We start from the raw sequence: 16506 nt of genomic DNA, 5'->3' as shown, positions 1-16506 counted from the left end.
AAACACAGCATGGAATATCAAGCAGCTTCGTTCTTCCAACATGAGTGGATCTGTGTTTGCCATTGAGAAATCCGAATGATGCATGCCAAGATCGTACTTTTGCAATCATTTTTAAAGTGGAACTGCCAATCCTCGCATGTATTAAGGAAGGATCACATCAGAATCCGCAAGCCATTTTAGAGGACAAGAGACCCTCTAATGCCAAGTCCCACGCTGTTTTGTTTTCCTTGGCACTCTGTTCTCTAAGAACATTGGATGGCAACATATCACGACCGATTTCTCAAGATAACTCGACGAGGGTAATACTAGAAACGGCAATGGATCGAGGTGTGCTGATCTCATCTTTAATATTTAATATTTAAATATTTTTCAAGAGTCCTATCTCCGCCTCCAATTTGATCAAATAAGGTGGGATAAAGAACTTTCTCCATTGAATACTCGATCAGATCCAGGTATTTCTTAAAATATTTTTATAAGAATAAAATTTAAGTCTAGAGAATAAATTACTCTTCCTCCATAAATCATAATAGAGTCTAAATCTTAAATCCGTGCATAAAATTATAAAAAAATCTTCATGTATTATAAAATAAAAACTTACGTGTTATATTAAAAAATAAAATAGTTTAAAAAATTTTAAGAGGCCGAATTGGGTGGCTTCACTTAACCCTTATTTAACAGTAAAACCTTGACAAGGGATTGTAAACTCAGCCGAGAGTTGAGTAAGGGCTGAGTTCAGAGTTGGGCCTAAAGTGCAAGAAACCCTAGTAGTTGGCGCAAACTGCATATAGTTCATTAAAGAATAGTATTATTGAATGAATGAAATGGCCTTGGATCCCAAGAGGCAGCAAACAGAACATAGGGGACAAACCCATAAAAAAGTAGAAGAAGAAGAAGAAAAAAACCCTCCTAAGTCCTCTACCCCCCCCCCCCGCCCTCACATACGCCACTGTGGTAGTGTGTACGAGGAGTGACTACTCTCTCAAGTATTTATATACTTTCCATTGTGTATATCATATATTTTTAACTCCACATATATGCACTTCTTTGCTTGTCTGCCTGCCTGCCCTTCCTCGGCTTCCTCTCTCCCTCTCTCCCTGTTTTTTCCCTTCATGTCCTACGCCTCCTCTCTGTCTATCTTTCTCTCTGTTTCTCTTTGAGTTCCCATGTCTTGCTGGATGGGATGGTGAGAAAACCATTGTTGATGAAACTATTGACTGAAAAGATAAAATCCCTTTAAAAGAAAAACCAAGGATCCCACCTTTTAACTCGTTAAGGTTCTACATAGTTGTATCAACAAGTGTTTTTGCTTGGTTATAATGATGAGGTCCGTGTTCTTTGCTGCCTCAACAAATATTGTCTGTTTTTGTTTTTTTTTTCTCCTCCATCTTTATAACTCATCTATCTTTTTCTGTTTTTCATCACCTGGATATTGTCCAAATCTGAATTTCGCTTTGAGTGTTGATCTTTCAGCTTTCTTTTTTGTTTTGTTTTATCGACTTTTGAATAGATGGATTGGTTGTTGGATCCGGGTACAACTGTTCCTGCTATTGCTGTTTGTTGGTGATGGTCATGATGAGAAGGAGGAGACATGAACATGGGTTTTGCTTGCTTTTGTTCGTTTTTTATTTGTGTCTTTTAAAGATGAGATTTTGTTCGCAGATTGCATATTTCTCTGTGAAAAGCAACTACAAGCATTCAGTGTTTCAAAGACAAGTTCTTTATCAAATTGCATGATATGATGAATAATCAACTGTCCCTCAAGAGTGAGATTATCAACGAATTGTATTATCTATAAGATCCAGATAATATATGGGGTCTGATATTGATCAATTTGCGTTTCGATCAACAACCATTGTCAAATTTCAATTGCTGCTGTGGACAATACAAAGATTCAAAATCTCTGTTGTTAAGGCAAAGATGACTTTTTTGGTCTCAAACTTCTGATGCTCATTCTTGGATTAGGCAGGCCTTATCCTTTCAAATTCCATATTGTAATGCTCATTTCTTGCTGGACTGCAGTCGAAGACCTGTTTCAACCTCCTCCTTTCTACAGACTGCCAAAAAAAAAAAAAAAAACTTCATTTATCATCAGCTTCAGAGCTCCACCATTCTTTGTTCCTCTGGTTTTTCCTTTGCGATCCCACTCCTAATATTGCTAGAGTAAAACGAGCTGTTTTGATACTTCAATTTCTATTTCCAAAGCTTTTCACTCACTGATCTATGGCTGATTGTTTTCAAATTAATCTGGGTTGTGTTTGAGAATGAATGAATGCATGGATTGTTTGATGTGGTAGCTAAAAGATCAAACGTGAAAATTTTGTGTTTTAATCTTGGTTTATACATCGAATGCTGTGAAAAAGACTACATTTTTCTCCTTTTAATGATATGATCTCTGGACTTCAAAGTTCACTGTATGTTTGTGATGATTTTTTTGAATCCTTATGCATTGGCTTTTGGATCATCTCTCTGTTATCTATGGATAATGAATGACTGCTGTAATGTGTACAGGTATCAGAGAGTAAGCCCAGATTGTGTTCCTTTAAGCAATGGCAAAAAACCCAATGGAGTTGAGAATGGAAGGTCAATCCCAAATGGATTCAGTTCCACAAGTACTAATTTTGAAACTAAAGGTTTCAGGTTTAGATCCCCATCGAGAAACCAAGACTACCACAATAACACTACAACCAGTCCTCCACATTCAGATAACAGCCACAATCACACACAAAGACATGGCAACAGTCCAAGTCCTAGCCCAAGCCGTGGTGGCAACGGTGACGTGCTATTGCAATGGGGACAAAAGAAGAGAGCTAGAGTTTCAAGGTCTGAGATCAGGGCCTTTCCTGATGAATCGTCATCTTCTGGTCAAGCTAGACAACCCATCAACAAGATTCCTAGGAGAGTTGATAATAAGCTATCTCCATCGTCCATGCCACCACCGCCTCCACCACCATCATCCCAACAACAATCTACCAGTACTAATACCAGAGGTGGAAACTTAAAGAAAGAAAATTCTGGGATTCTTTCTCACAGGTATTTTTTTTTTCTTGGTGTTTTCATGACTTTTAAGCTTGTTGGGTATTTGTTAAATTATGAATTTATTTCTTAAGATTATGTGCTAGATATTGTTGATGCTTGAAAACCTGCCCTGTATGTATTTTTGGTATAAATTCCCTGGATTTACTTGGATGGTATAATTTGGTGGATCTTCTCTTTATTTTATTATTTATTTTGAGGTTGAGGTTGTTGCTTTTATATGGAAAGCATTTCAAAGTTTTGGGATCTAAACGTATGATGTTATTAGCTTCTCTATTCATTGATTCCAGTTGTTGAAGAGCAGCTTCTTTTTAAAGTGATTAACCTTTCTAACCCTTGAAGGATGAGAGAAGAATATATGAAATATATCAATCTCTCATCTTCCTTAACCTATTTATTGGTTTGATTGGTATCCAAGAAGTCCATTTCCATTTCTAGCCACCTCTGCCTGCCCTGTTTTTGCTTTGTTTTTGGTTTATCTTGCTTAACATTTGAGCTTGCTGTTTTGATGGGGTCGAGGTATCACTCGTCCACTAGGTGCCTTTTTTTTCTTTCTGCCCCTTGCTCAGGTCATGACCCTTCTGTCCTCTTTTGAGACTTTTCCCCCAATTGGAATTTCCTTTTTTCTAAAAAAAAAAAACTATCACCTTAATTAATTCGTTGCTCTTTATTGGTATTTGTGATATTTGTGAAATGTGTTTCTCTATCTTCTTTTTTTTCGTTCTTAGAACACAGTTATGTAGTGATAGTGTTTCTATTGATGACTAATAAGGTTATATGCTTTTCCTTTCTTTTTCTTATTTTAGGTGGGTATTAAATTCTATGCCCTCCCCTTTTCTGCCGTTGATTCATATTCACTTCAAGTCTAGAAAAAAACCCACTTTTGTTTGTTTGTTTGTTTGTATCTCAGAACCAAACCAAAGCATTTCTCATCAGCAAGTTTGCATCTCTTTCGTCTTTTTTTCTTTTGTGGCCATGACCAGGAATTTAGAAAAGCGATCGGGTGCTGGTAATGGGTCCCCATCAAGAAATAGTGGTGGCAGTGGCAAGGTTGTTTCTAGATCTACTGCAGGAAAGAGATCTCCTCCAACACCAGAAAATATTGATAGAAAGATGCCTAGCTCTAGGTCATCAGCAAAAGATGAGAAACCAAATGGATCCATAGTAGTAGCCGATCATCAAACGAGGCAAGTTGATTCCACTCGGGCTCAATCAGAAAAGGAAGCCGGGGCTACAAATAGTAACCCTGCCTCAGTACCAGTAGTAGCTAGCGGAGGAGAAAAGGTGAATAACAATGAAGTCATTGAGTGGCCAAGAATTTATATTGCTCTGTCAAGGAAGGAAAAGGAAGATGATTTCTTTGCAATGAAAGGCACAAAACTGCCCCAAAGACCCAAAAAAAGGGCCAAGAACATTGATAAAGCACTTCAGGTAATCACAAACTTGCCTATCTTCTTTAAAATTATTGATATTGCTTGTAAGAATGATTGAAAAAAAATGGTGGTTTTTATATTTTTTGTATTTGGGCAGTATTGTTTTCCAGGGATGTGGCTCTCTGACTTGACAAAGAGTAGGTACGAGGTTAGAGAGAAGAAATGTGTGAAGAAGGTAATGGTCTTTCTGCTTCTTACATCTTTTCTTGTGAACTGATTATGCTATTTGAACTTGTGATAATGTGCCTCTTTTTTTCTTTTTTTTCTTTTTTTGTTTGCTTACCTACCTCCATGTCTCCATCCCTCGGAATCACTGGTACATATTACGCTGTTGTCATCTTCGCATTGGTCTATCATTTACTTGTGTTAAGCATGTTACACACGAGGTCCAACTTTATGTACACGTGTGAGCCTAATCCATGTCTCCCAACAACTCAAGGGTTCTTCAACTCTTCACCTAATGAACTCATCCATGGAAGGTTTATCTTCTTGCACAGTAAAGTGAATTGTCTGCGGAACCAGAATAATAAATACATCAAGTCTCTGGTATGGATGCTGCATGACATGACCTCTTCTTGAAACATGACATTATTATTATTATTATTTATATGGAGCATATTAGGATGGACGGTGGGATGGTGGCCTGGAGGCACGAATAGATGGGAGGAAAGCTTTTATGTTATTCCATTAAGCATTTAATATTATGCTTGTTTGTGATGGTTGGTTTGTGTTCCTTTTCACATGCAGCAAAAACGAAGAGGGTTGAAGGGGATGGAGAGCATGGACAGTGATTCCGAGTAGTGGGCAGTAAATACTTTTCTAATCACGAGAGAGAGAGAGAGAGAGAGATGGAGAAGCTAAGCAGAAGCCCCTTTCAGTCTGTCAACGATGGTGTTTTTTCTTTTTTTTTATTATTATTATTAATGCATAGTGGGTAGGGTCCACCCACTCTAATTTGAAGTTTTACCTGCCCAGCTGGTGATGACATCACTAGCAGAGGGGAAAGCGGGGAGGCTTAAATCTTAATGTGGTAGGGCTCTTGTGGTGGGTCAAATGCCATGATCCATCCAGCAGCAACAGATGGATAGAGGCATGAAGCCAGTGACAGCATATCCATAGCCATAGCTGAATGGTTTCACGAGATGGGTTGGTCCAGCTAGCGAACTCACAAGCTTATGGAAGACAGGAGGAGGATCTTCTCGTTTTTTGTTTTAGGGTCAAAAGTTTTGATTTTAAATTCTTTGGTTCATACTCCTGTACAAAACTGCTCCTGCATTTTTCCCAACGTCAATTTCAAAGCAGTTTTTAGGTTTCTTTTCTGTCTTCTTTTTAGCTTGACGACGAATTAAGCTCTTTTTAGTGAATCCCTTGGCAGCTAATTGGATAGGAGAAAAGGAAAGGTCATTATTGATCTTCATAAAATGCAGAATACACGTTGAGGAAGGTTACATGACATCTTCGCATGCCTGTGACCAAAAAGGAATCTGCCATCCTTGATGTGTTAGGACAAAAAGGTGGCTTCCAGGAATTTTCCTCCCTTCTTCAGATTGATCTCCTTGCAAATATAAAGAAGTTTCTTACACCAGGTAAAGATGACAAGGCTCGCCGAATCTGCTGTCAGTGGAGCCACAGGAGAAGGAAAGAAAAACACAAGCAGCATTAACGTTCAGATACCCATGATTCTAGCAGACCAAACGCATTGGCGAATGATTCTGCTGAAACTCAATTGTGCAGAACTCGGCGAAACCCCTCGTTACATAAATCAAATGCCCCAAATCTTCAAAGCAAGCAAACTAGAAATCACACGTTAACTAATTAATAATAATAATGTTATCCTAATCTTCAAATCAGGAATTACTATTCAGGGATTGGAAGAGAGTCTTCAAGAACTCCGGCCGCTGCCATCGCAACTGAAAAGACATTCTTCCATTTCTTGATTCTAGCTAGAACCAAGTCAATTGCAACTTTGCTTGCAGACAAATCTGTCTCACAAGCAAAAGCTTTATCATAAGCGTTATGCATATCAAAGGTTGCCGTCCGACCTTCCAGCCCGTCGAGGTTCAAGAACATAAACCCCTCTTTGAAATTGGATATACAATTCTCAAGGGCCTGCTTAAATGCAGGGTTTGTGTCCTTGCTGTTGGCCAAGTTATTAAAGAAATTGACTGTATCGTTCGATTCTTTTCTTGATAGTTGTATGGCATTCTCCGCCATGGCCATCAAATCATAGCGAAACAATGCTTGTGGGCGGGACAACAGAACCTGCAAGCATACTTCAATGTTCTCGGTTTGCCTGCAAATCTGAGCCATGATTTTCAGACTTTTGGCTCGAGACATGGCCTCGGTCTGAGAAGGAAAATTCAAGAAGAGGCACAAGAAAACGACAGCAAAAATCAAAACCCGATTCCTGAAGGAACCCATTGTCGAAAACTGAAAAAAAGATTAAATCTTGTGCTGATGATGTATAGTTGCATCCTATCGTATCTCGTTGCTAGCTTGTGGAGTCTTAAATAGAAGAGAAACAGGCCTGATTTTAGAAAAGTCAGTTACAAGCTTTGTTAGTGCAACTGGATATACATTGTACAAGACAGTTTACAAGGACTTGAATTTTATTTTTTTTTGGAAGTGTGATGCTATGGAAGAAAATGCCACACCACACAAACCTAGCTGATTTTATGGTAAGACAGCATCATCCTATCCACAACACACTTCTAACCAGAACAACTGTTATGTAGAGCGATTCTCAAACACTCATGCATCAGATACCATACCGAAACTAAAAAGCTACGCTAGGTAATTGTTATAAACAAGGGGTGGATTCCAAATATGGCAAATGCTCGATCATTTCTTATGAAATTTATCCGACTCTCGAGCCTTCACTTCCCAAAATTAGCTTTCTCGTCAACATGCACACAGAAAGAAGAGTTTTGTTTTGTTTTGTTTTTCCCCCTCAAAATACACCCAACGGTAAAGAGATGAACTTGAACTTGCTGGATTCAATCTAAAAGTATGAGATTATTACGAAGAAAGGATTCATAGTTTTCCTGCTATTGTGTGTGCAGCATCCACTATTCAAACCTTCAGAAACACCGAAAAATCCTTCTCCATGTCAACCCTACTAACAGCATGGTTCTCTTAATATACTCAAAAGAATGAGAAACTTCCCCAATATGGGAGCAGTCAAGTGACAACAGATTGCATAGATGTGGAGGATGATTTGAAGCTCAATACAACGATGGCTACAAATTTGTCTTGACTTCCTTAGCTATCTAATCGGCTAACCCTGTTGGCCCTTCTATTAATTTTCATCCATGGACATTTATTTATCTGGTGTTCTTGCATCTACCATGTGGTATATTGCATACTTTTCACCAAAAGAAAAGAAAAACCGATGAGCATATGGAAGTGGATGCGGAAATTGATTCAAGAGTTTGCTTATTATTTTTGCTGTTCCTTCCTACATTTTTTATTTATACTTTCGTGATTGAGAAAGGAAAATAAAATATTATGAGGGTATTTGGAAATATAATAATAGTTGGTTTTTCAAGTGTTTTTTTTTTTTGGATATATATATATATATATATAAAGTACTTTTTTATTTTTAAAAATAAAAAAAATTAATATCAATACATAAAAAAATCCAAAAATATATATAAAAATTTAATTTAAAAAACAATAATTTTTTTTGAAAAACACTGTTTAATCCAGGAGCCTCCTAGATCTGTTGAAGCCAAGTGCATACCTTGTAAGCACTTGTCTTCGACGCGCGTATATTGAAGCAAAATTCCGTATAAATCCTATCAAAAGATTGAAGGAAATACTGAAGCAAAAGGCTTGAACAAAATTATGTTTTCAGAGAAAAATAAACTCCCTAAAACAGGTTGAAAAAATAATGATATAATGAAATAGGATCTTTCTGGTTAACAGAGAGCCAACAAAGACCAGAAGTGTACACACATTGGCAACTAAACGCGGTGCTTTTATCTCCTCTTCATTTTTCTTTTAGTTTTTCCCCTTTCTAGAGAAAGATAAAACACTTGTAACAGCCTCCCTTGAATTGATTCTGGCAAGTTCTTTGATAAGCATCATCGTATCTTCGACGGGAGCCACAGGAAATCCACATTTACGAAATTGAATTAGCTCGAGCTTCACTGAGGCTCTACAATTGAGTATAGATATTACAAAGAATATGTTAACATTACCAAATTCTTTAAAGCATCAAGGAGGTGAAATATTATGACATACCAGCCGTTTAAAAGATCTGCTATTCGGTGATTTCTTTTTCTCCTCTCCACCTGGTTTTGCACGATCCAAAGCCTGTGATGCAACATGAGTTATTCTATATAAGCCCTTTACTATGAGGAAGAGCACAAAAGGTTTTCTTGTTTTTTTTTGTCTATATCACTGATAGCAAAAACCATGCAAGTAAATTCGCGGGCCCTAATTATCTGAACCTATCCCCATATTCCTTGGATAACTACATGAGAATATCCAAGAGGGCAATTCCAGTAAAGACTCACTGTAAAGCAAAGGTTTAGACTCTGCTTCTGTAGTCATTTAGGCAACAGTTTCAGGAATTGCCAACAATAATTGCAAATTTTAGCCTTCCACTTAACTGACACCACTGTTGTGGCTTTATCCAAGTTGCCAGTAGGGTTATGTAATCCTATCACTGTCACCGTTGTTGTGGCTTTATCTAAGTTGCCAGTAAGGTTATGTGTTCCTATCACTGTCACCAACCGAACAGCCATATTTCGACTAGGGCATTAATTTTAGATTTTAGGAGTTATGATCATTTGTAGAGCATATAGAATTAGAGGGATCAACACACTGCAACAAGTACAACACCTGCGAGGTCCAGGACCTAGGCCAGTGAGTTGCTAGGCTTCACTTGGGAAAAACAACAGAACAATGCAATGGCTCTGTTTCCCAGCATCAACTGTAGACCTCTTCTAGCCTTACCTTGATGCTTTATTGCAGCTTAACAAACCTAAACTTTCTTTTTTTGGGTTCAACTGGAGGCCCTAAGAAGTAGCCATCCCCTATCCAGCTCTATCCCTAAATCCCAATCCACCCTCCCTTTCCCAGGGTTTGGACAATCCTAAACTTAGCATGCGAGAGTGCTGACACTGCACAGCCTGCGAGCAAGTAGCAAAATGGTTGCTTAAGATCAAATGCACAGCAAAGCTAAGAAAAACTGCTCTAAATTTATTTGGTTGTGAAAAAACCATTTGTCTTGCCAGATCTAAATTTCTTCACACTACTTCTCAGAAAATCTCTCTCTGCCAAGGCAAGCTATACAGAGAAAATGAGCAAGCAGAGTTGACTGCAAAAGATGAAGATTTTACCTGAATAAGAGACTCTACACGTCTTCGCATGCGAGTATGCATAAAACCCTCCGAGCACTGTTGATGAATTTGCATGGAATAATTATATATTTAAGTGACAGATTAAAGGTAGCAAGAGCACAACAACCATAAATCAGTAGCTTATTATTGATATCAAAGGTTCTTATGAAACAAAAATAGAAACTAAAATTAGATTGGCTCAAATGATGAATTTATCCATTCAACTACTCTGAAGCGCACAGTAGCAACAAGGAAAAAAGAAAACAAGTTCAAACAAAGAGTCAAGTGTCTGTACAAAGATTGTAAAAAGATCTTGCCACGCACAATCTATAATATTATTTCACTTCCTGATTAACAGAGTAAAAATTTCAACTGATCATCACATTATCCTAGTTTCAAACATGCAAAATCTGGTTAACAAATGGGTCAAATCCCAAAACCATTTTGAAAAATAATCATTGCATCTCCACATAGCATGGCAGACACTTAGAGAAACAACATTAAAATTGACAGGCAGTGTTGCATGTTGAAGTCCTCGTGTAGCAATGCAACCCCATTTGTTACACCCCTTTTGGGTAGAAATGGATTGCTACACCCCTTCTTTCTACTTTTGGGTAGAAATGGAGGCCATTAAAACTTTCATGTTCATGCATATTGCAACAAGGACTTTGTGTGTTATTCAAGGAGCCAAAATAAGTTATCTTTCTGTCAGTATGTGTGTGCGAGCTTGTTATTCGAGATTCCAAAGTATGTGAAACAGCCACCAATAAAAAATGAATAGTTGGAGCAATTTGCCAGGCACCTCACCTTAACATGATAACTAACATATGCATGAAATGTTGATAAATTCCACACTGTTCTGTCCAGCTTTTTGCCTTCCACATGACGAGGAAAAATGACTGCATTGTTTTAAGCATGGCCCCATTTGTTACACTGACAATGAAAAAAAAGAGGGAGCTAACTATAGCAATTCCCGTGACATTACCAAAAGAAACAAATCCTGCATTTGCAGACAATGCTTCTGCAGGAGCTTCATTCAATTCAAGAGGGGGTGTAGGAGACCACAAGCAAGGAGGAGCATTATTAAGTCCAGCTGCACGCCTGGCTTCGACAAATTCCTGAATTGAAATCAGCGCTTCAATAATGTTAAAAGAAAGAAGTTAACCAGGAATGGTTACACAAGAAGAGTGTGCTAAGCAGCCTTGGCAACAGAATTATAAATATTTCTAACGTTAGTATCAACAACAATTGTATTAGTAACACTATTTGTCCATTGCCCACATATAAGCAATTTCTGAGATGCAACCTGGATCAGTAAAATATATCTACACATAGAGTACCTGAAGGAAGGATGTGGCAAAAGCAGTATCTACGGAGTCCTTGAATCTCATAGGAAACACAACGGTAACCTTGTCTGGCTGCCATAAACAATTATAATTTCTCACTCAGTTAAATTTCAATCCATGGTTATTCTCATGTTGCTAGATATGAGTCACATGACAAACAGATAATATGATGTAACCAAGAAATTACATTTTTATTAATAACATAGTGCCAAATGAATTGAAATAGAAAAGCAATCTTTCATGATAAAATAAAAAAGCTAATACAAGCTAGTAAAAAATGGAAGAGGAAGGAGACACAAAGGAGTAGGACAATTTCCAGAAATGACATTTCTTGAAGGCAACCACTGTTCAATGCATGTAATTCTTTTAGCAAGGTGTACATGCATACATTAATTAAGTCACACGGGGAGTGGCAGCTATTTTGAAGGATATGAAAATAAACTAAAAAAACTTAACCAATCCTGCAGTTGCAACATGTAAAATTAATATAAAAATCAAGGAAAACTGAATAAGAGGGAGGAAGGCTCCCCTCTTTGCACCCCAAAATGCTAGCTATAATATTCTCCCTCTCTGTAGGTATAAGGGTTACTGCACGAAGGTAAATGAAGAAGTTCAAGTAACACAATCTATACACTTTGAACTTATGTTCATACCTGAGAAACAAGGAAGAAAGACTCCTTTGGCCGATGCACGAGAGCCAGCACCCGATCTACATCAGGAACAACAGTCCTTGATGCAAGATGTTTTAAAACTACTCTTAATGGAGCACCTAGAACCACTTCCCTAACAGATGCAATCTTTACCAAGAGAGCATACCTGTGCTCTGCATAATATCAACAGTACACTTTCTAAAAACAACATCGATAACAGCCATTAAAATGAACAAAAACCTGAAACTTAATCACAACCTAATCCACACATGAATCAATAAAGTAGAAAAATGAATCCTGCACCATAAAGAGAGAAATCAATGCATTCATGAGCAGAAAGGAACATTCAAATGCTGCGAGTGAGCAGTTTACTTGCCACTTTAATAGCATGGCTGCTATAAAGGGACCACCCACAATTGCAAGGAGAACTAAAATTCAAGGTGAAAAGGAGAACAGAAGAAAATTGTCCCACCATCCGAATGACAAATAGGGTTTTGTAACAGCATTTGCAGCCGCCATTCAATTCTCCACAACATATTTCACAATCATAATGGCAATTTTGTTGACTTGATCCTATTAAACCCTCTTGAGAGATTCAATGCTTACACTAATGTTTGTCTGTGTATAAAACCAATAGCTATTCTCCTGACAAATTTTTGAGTCATATCGAACCATCAATTGATGTCGTACATGAAGAAAATGTTTCATCATCAAGTTCATTATGATTTAATGATTTCTCTAAATTTTTCATTGTTTGAGAGTTTTTGTGCCCTTCAGAAATTTTTAGCAATCAGAAGTATCAGTTTGTTTCCTCTTTTAAATAGGACATTTTTGGTGTGTTTATGTTCTGTTTAAAAAAACTTTTTATTGATGAATTGAGAATTTGAGACTGGTTATCAATTTAGAGATGGATTTCCTCTGGTGTTTTTTAAGTCATCATACAATTCCTCATATGCAAGGGGTGACATCCTCATGTTTAGCCCTCTCCTCTCCACAGTTCTATATCAATCACTGCCAGATCCTGCCCTCATTCCAGTCCCCAAACCCTTGTAACACAGGAAACAAATGATAAAAAGGCTGGTAGAAGGAATAAAGGTGAGAGAGAAAGAGAGAGAGCACAACCAAACATCAGACACAACCAGTGGAAAGGGAGTATGTAAGAGTAGAAGAAAAGGGAAGAATTCAACTATGATATATTTTCCAGAGCCTCTCAACTATGGACTGCTTCTTTGGCTACACCATGGTCTTTCTAGTGGATTGAAAAATAGATGAATTAGCCCTTCTAAGTGAATGTCACAGATGTCCAAGGGCAATACTCCTGTCGTCCATTAGTAACACATTTGGACCAGATAATGAATGTAGATGTATCTCTTACTGAGAGGCTGCTAAACCTTCACCAGGTGTTCATACAGCTTTTCTGAGGTGGAATTGCAGACTGTTCCTTAACATATGAAAAGAGAACCTTTATGCATACAAATCAACACTGTATATAAACCTAGAGACAAACGACATAAAGCAAGCCTTTGGCAAACATGTTTAATTGTATATTTTTCTTATCTTACTCCCTGGAGCTTGTAAAACTACATTAAGCTTGAGAAAAGTTTTAGATTTCAATCAAAATATGCAAGTAAACTAATTACTCGGATTCATGAGATAAAGCCCTTGGACTAAACATACTCTCTCGTAATAACCAAAGATATATCCATGTTTTACAAGGAGATCCTGGGGTAATTCCAAATGTAACTATGCTCCTCCCAATTCATTAACCTATTTAGTCAATGGAACTTTCCCTAGTAATTACCTTCTAACCATACTTGACACTGACAATAACATTGTCAGAAAGTTTTCAAACCATCATGAACTAGATGACAATCTAACAGATGACGAAAAAGGAAAGTTAACTCAGCAAGTATAATCCTACAATTGATGAACGTTTTAAGAAGAAAAAAGAAAGAAAGAAAGAAAGTCAATTAATGAAGATGAGAATGTTTATCAAGTAACTCCTAGTGTCATGTTTTGCTACAACGTAATGTAATGCGGAGGGGAAATGATCAACTACATTCTACCAAACATGCTACGTGCCATGGCATATATAGCAAGCAAATAATGACCTTAGAAAAAGAACTCGTAGAACCTTCATCAGGTGGAAGTTTCGCCAAATTGAGTTTCAAAGTGAGGTTAAAGCCATCTCTGGGAGGATCAAGAATATGTACAACCACACCATAAGCAGCCTTTATAGCTTCAATGGCTCCACCCGGAAGTCCACCCATGAAAACAGCTTCTGGAGGTGGAGTTGGTAATGAAACGGATAACAGCAAAACATTTGGATTCTTCGTTGACACCTAAAACAAGAATGAAAACCCAACAAAGATACGACCTAAATTAAGCCAGGAAAACAATGAAAACCCAAGAAAGGAAACTAACATGAAAAAATCTTGGTAATCACCAGAATATGGTAACGAACATCATTAAACTCCACCCAGTGGTAATCCAGTTCAACTGCTTTTTCAAGACTGAAATCAACCCAGTAATAAAAAAACAAAAAAACAAAATATCTCAGTGGTAAAATTAAAAATCATTTCTTGGATGGATACATAAAGACAAATGATAGAAAGACTCACTTTTGTACACGATTTAATAATGTTTGAAGGAGAAATCTGGATTGGGACTGCAACAAAATCATTGATTTCTACTTTTAGCTCTTTGTGTTGTTTCAAATTGTGTCCCTCTCTCTCTTTGTATCTTCACTTTCTGTTTTTCTATGTATATGAATCTGAAAGTGGTGGTGATTATGATGATGATGATGATGGTAGTAGAGAGAGTGCTTTGAGATCTTTTCTTTTCTTTCTTTCCTGAGAGTTGACAGGGCAGGGGTATCCTTCCTGTCTGTCGTGTTCAAAGTGCAGATTGGATTCTTCTCTCATTTGGGGTGTTTGGGATTATAGGATAATATTTTTTTTAAACACTGAAAAAAAACTTATTTAAAAAACATTAATATCATTACATTAAAATTATTAAAAAAAGATATTTGACATTATAGTATATTATTTTTATTTTTTTCAAAATAATTTTTTATTTTTATTTTTGATACTAACATTTTAAAATTTTCTAAAAATATTAAAAACTTTATCAATATATAATGTTTAAAATTATTATTAAAGGTTATTTTTTCAATATGTTTTTTATTTTAAAATATATTAAAAAATTATTTTTAATATTTATATAGAAAAAAAATTTAAAAATACTAAAATACTATTTAAAAGTAAAATAAATTTATTTTAAAAAAAATATATAATTAAATTATAAAGACAAATATTCTCTTTATACTTTTTCAAATAAAAATTATTTTAAAAAAAAAAAACTTATAGAAACAGAAGAAAATGTTCCAACGCCGCTGAATCCCTCCTTTTCTCTTATATCTGTTACAGCCATTTTATTTCTACTCTTAATTTATTATCTGTCCGTAATGTTTTCTAATAGTTTTGAAATCCTGTACATCCGATAAATGAATTTAAAACTAAAATAAGATTGGGTTAAAAAAAATAAAAAAAAAAAAATTTGATGTAACCAGGTTGACCTGGTAAATTAGTTCAATTAACCCGATAAGACCCGGTCAGAAACTCAGTTGCAATTTATTAACTTTTTTTTAATTAAAATGACGTTGTTTTGAATTTTAAAAAAAAAATTGACATAAATTACTGATGATCCGGTCAAAACTCGAAATCATGGACAAAACATAATTATTATGATTTGATTTAAAAAAAAAAAAGATAATTAACTAATAAATTTATAATTACTTGATAATAATATTTTACTACCCAAATGACTCGTGCTTGCTACGGCTTAATAAAAGGTTTTTTTAACAAAAACAAAAATGCAAGTGTTATCAAAGCGTTTTCCAGTATAAGAAAATAATTGTGAACTAGGAGTTTAAAGCATGTTTTTAATAAAATCAATTAAGAATAATAAATGTTAAGAAAAATTAATGCTAACCATACACTAAAATGAAAAATTAAGAGATAAATACAAATTAAAACTTTTGATCTCATGATGAGCTTTTAAAGAAATTTTTTAATTATATGCAATAAAAAAAATTTCATAAGAAAAATAATAATTTAAATTACATTGAAACATAATGATTTACTGTATAATTTCTCATTTTTCATATTAAAAAAATATTTTTGTTCTGTGTGTTTTATTCTAATAAAAAGCAAAATAAATTAAAACAAAAATTAAAAAGAAATTTGGGAAATTTAAAATAAGAATAAAAAAAGGTATTTTTATAATTAAAACATATTTATCTTATTCACTCACTCCTTTTTTTGCCATTTTTTTTATAATGATATTTTTTTTTGGACAACATTTTATCATAATCATAAAATAAAATTTTAATTAATAATTAATAATAATTTGAGAATTTTTTCATGCACCTATTAAAAATACAAGAACAATACAATGCTTGTGCATTATCACAAAAAAATTTTTTAATAGTTTTATTAAACCCAGTCTGCCTTAAAGATCCCCTGGCCAGGCGCTTCACATAACCTAGATTTTATATTAAATAATGTGAGGGTTAATTTCGATATAATCTAATCGTCGTGGCCAAAACCTAATTTGACTTAAAAAAATTTAAAAACAACATTATCATTACTTTTTTTATTTATTAAAACAATAATATTTTTGATCAAACCAAGTC

General features: G+C 35.5%; 2 protein-coding genes across 4 annotated transcripts; one reads left to right on the top strand and one right to left on the bottom strand.

Annotated features, from left to right (window-relative positions):
- Positions 1 to 1020: 1020 nt before the first annotated feature.
- LOC118042203 (uncharacterized) lies at positions 1021 to 5780 on the top strand. Of its 2 annotated transcripts, XM_035049829.2 has the most exons (6): positions 1021 to 1324; positions 1508 to 1613; positions 2509 to 3030; positions 4017 to 4464; positions 4564 to 4641; positions 5214 to 5780. In XM_035049829.2, exons 2-6 carry the CDS (start codon positions 1564 to 1566, stop codon positions 5265 to 5267), a joined length of 1152 nt encoding a protein of 383 aa, XP_034905720.1. In that variant the 5' UTR covers positions 1021 to 1324; positions 1508 to 1563; the 3' UTR covers positions 5268 to 5780. The 2 variants fall into 2 exon arrangements, with proteins under 2 accessions (XP_034905720.1, XP_034905728.1); XM_035049837.2 differs by lacking the exon at positions 1508 to 1613 and having other exon boundaries at positions 1022 to 1324.
- A 2520-nt stretch (positions 5781 to 8300) lies between these two features.
- Positions 8301 to 14743, bottom strand: LOC118042188 (actin-related protein 2/3 complex subunit 2A). 2 transcript variants are annotated; one of them, XM_035049803.2, is made up of 10 exons: positions 14432 to 14743; positions 14275 to 14323; positions 13945 to 14152; positions 11814 to 11983; positions 11155 to 11232; positions 10800 to 10932; positions 10622 to 10713; positions 9815 to 9871; positions 8712 to 8783; positions 8301 to 8625 (listed from the first exon to the last, which is right to left on the bottom strand). In XM_035049803.2, the coding sequence occupies exons 1-10, from the start codon at positions 14491 to 14493 to the stop codon at positions 8590 to 8592; spliced, it is 957 nt and encodes a 318-aa protein (XP_034905694.1). In that variant the 5' UTR covers positions 14494 to 14743; the 3' UTR covers positions 8301 to 8589. The 2 variants fall into 2 exon arrangements, with proteins under 2 accessions (XP_034905694.1, XP_034905685.1); XM_035049794.2 differs by having other exon boundaries at positions 14257 to 14323; positions 14432 to 14742.
- Positions 14744 to 16506: the final 1763 nt, after the last annotated feature.

Source organism: Populus alba, chromosome 1 (assembly GCF_005239225.2).
Source record: "Populus alba chromosome 1, ASM523922v2, whole genome shotgun sequence".
NCBI classification, from domain to species: Eukaryota; Viridiplantae; Streptophyta; class Magnoliopsida; order Malpighiales; family Salicaceae; genus Populus; species Populus alba.
The sequence above is the reverse complement of the archived record's forward strand: the minus strand, read 5'-3'. Positions and strand labels throughout refer to the sequence as shown.

Bases quoted from the DNA above. Each gene is read 5' to 3' on its own strand.
- LOC118042203 (XM_035049829.2), top strand. From the start codon at position 1,564: ATGGTCATGATGAGAAGGAGGAGACATGAACATGGGTTTTGCTTGCTT. The intron at 1,614-2,508 runs GTTCGTTTTTTA...TAATGTGTACAG, and splicing joins CATGGGTTTTGCTTGCTTTT to GTATCAGAGAGTAAGCCCAG. The intron at 3,031-4,016 runs GTATTTTTTTTT...GGCCATGACCAG, and splicing joins TCTGGGATTCTTTCTCACAG to GAATTTAGAAAAGCGATCGG.
- LOC118042188 (XM_035049794.2), bottom strand. From the start codon at position 14,493: ATGATTTTGTTGCAGTCCCAATCCAGATTTCTCCTTCAAACATTATTA. The intron at 10,933-11,154 runs GTACTCTATGTG...ATTTCAATTCAG, and splicing joins TTGCCACATCCTTCCTTCAG to GAATTTGTCGAAGCCAGGCG. The intron at 9,872-10,621 runs GTGAGGTGCCTG...ATTCATCAACAG, and splicing joins ATGTTAGTTATCATGTTAAG to TGCTCGGAGGGTTTTATGCA.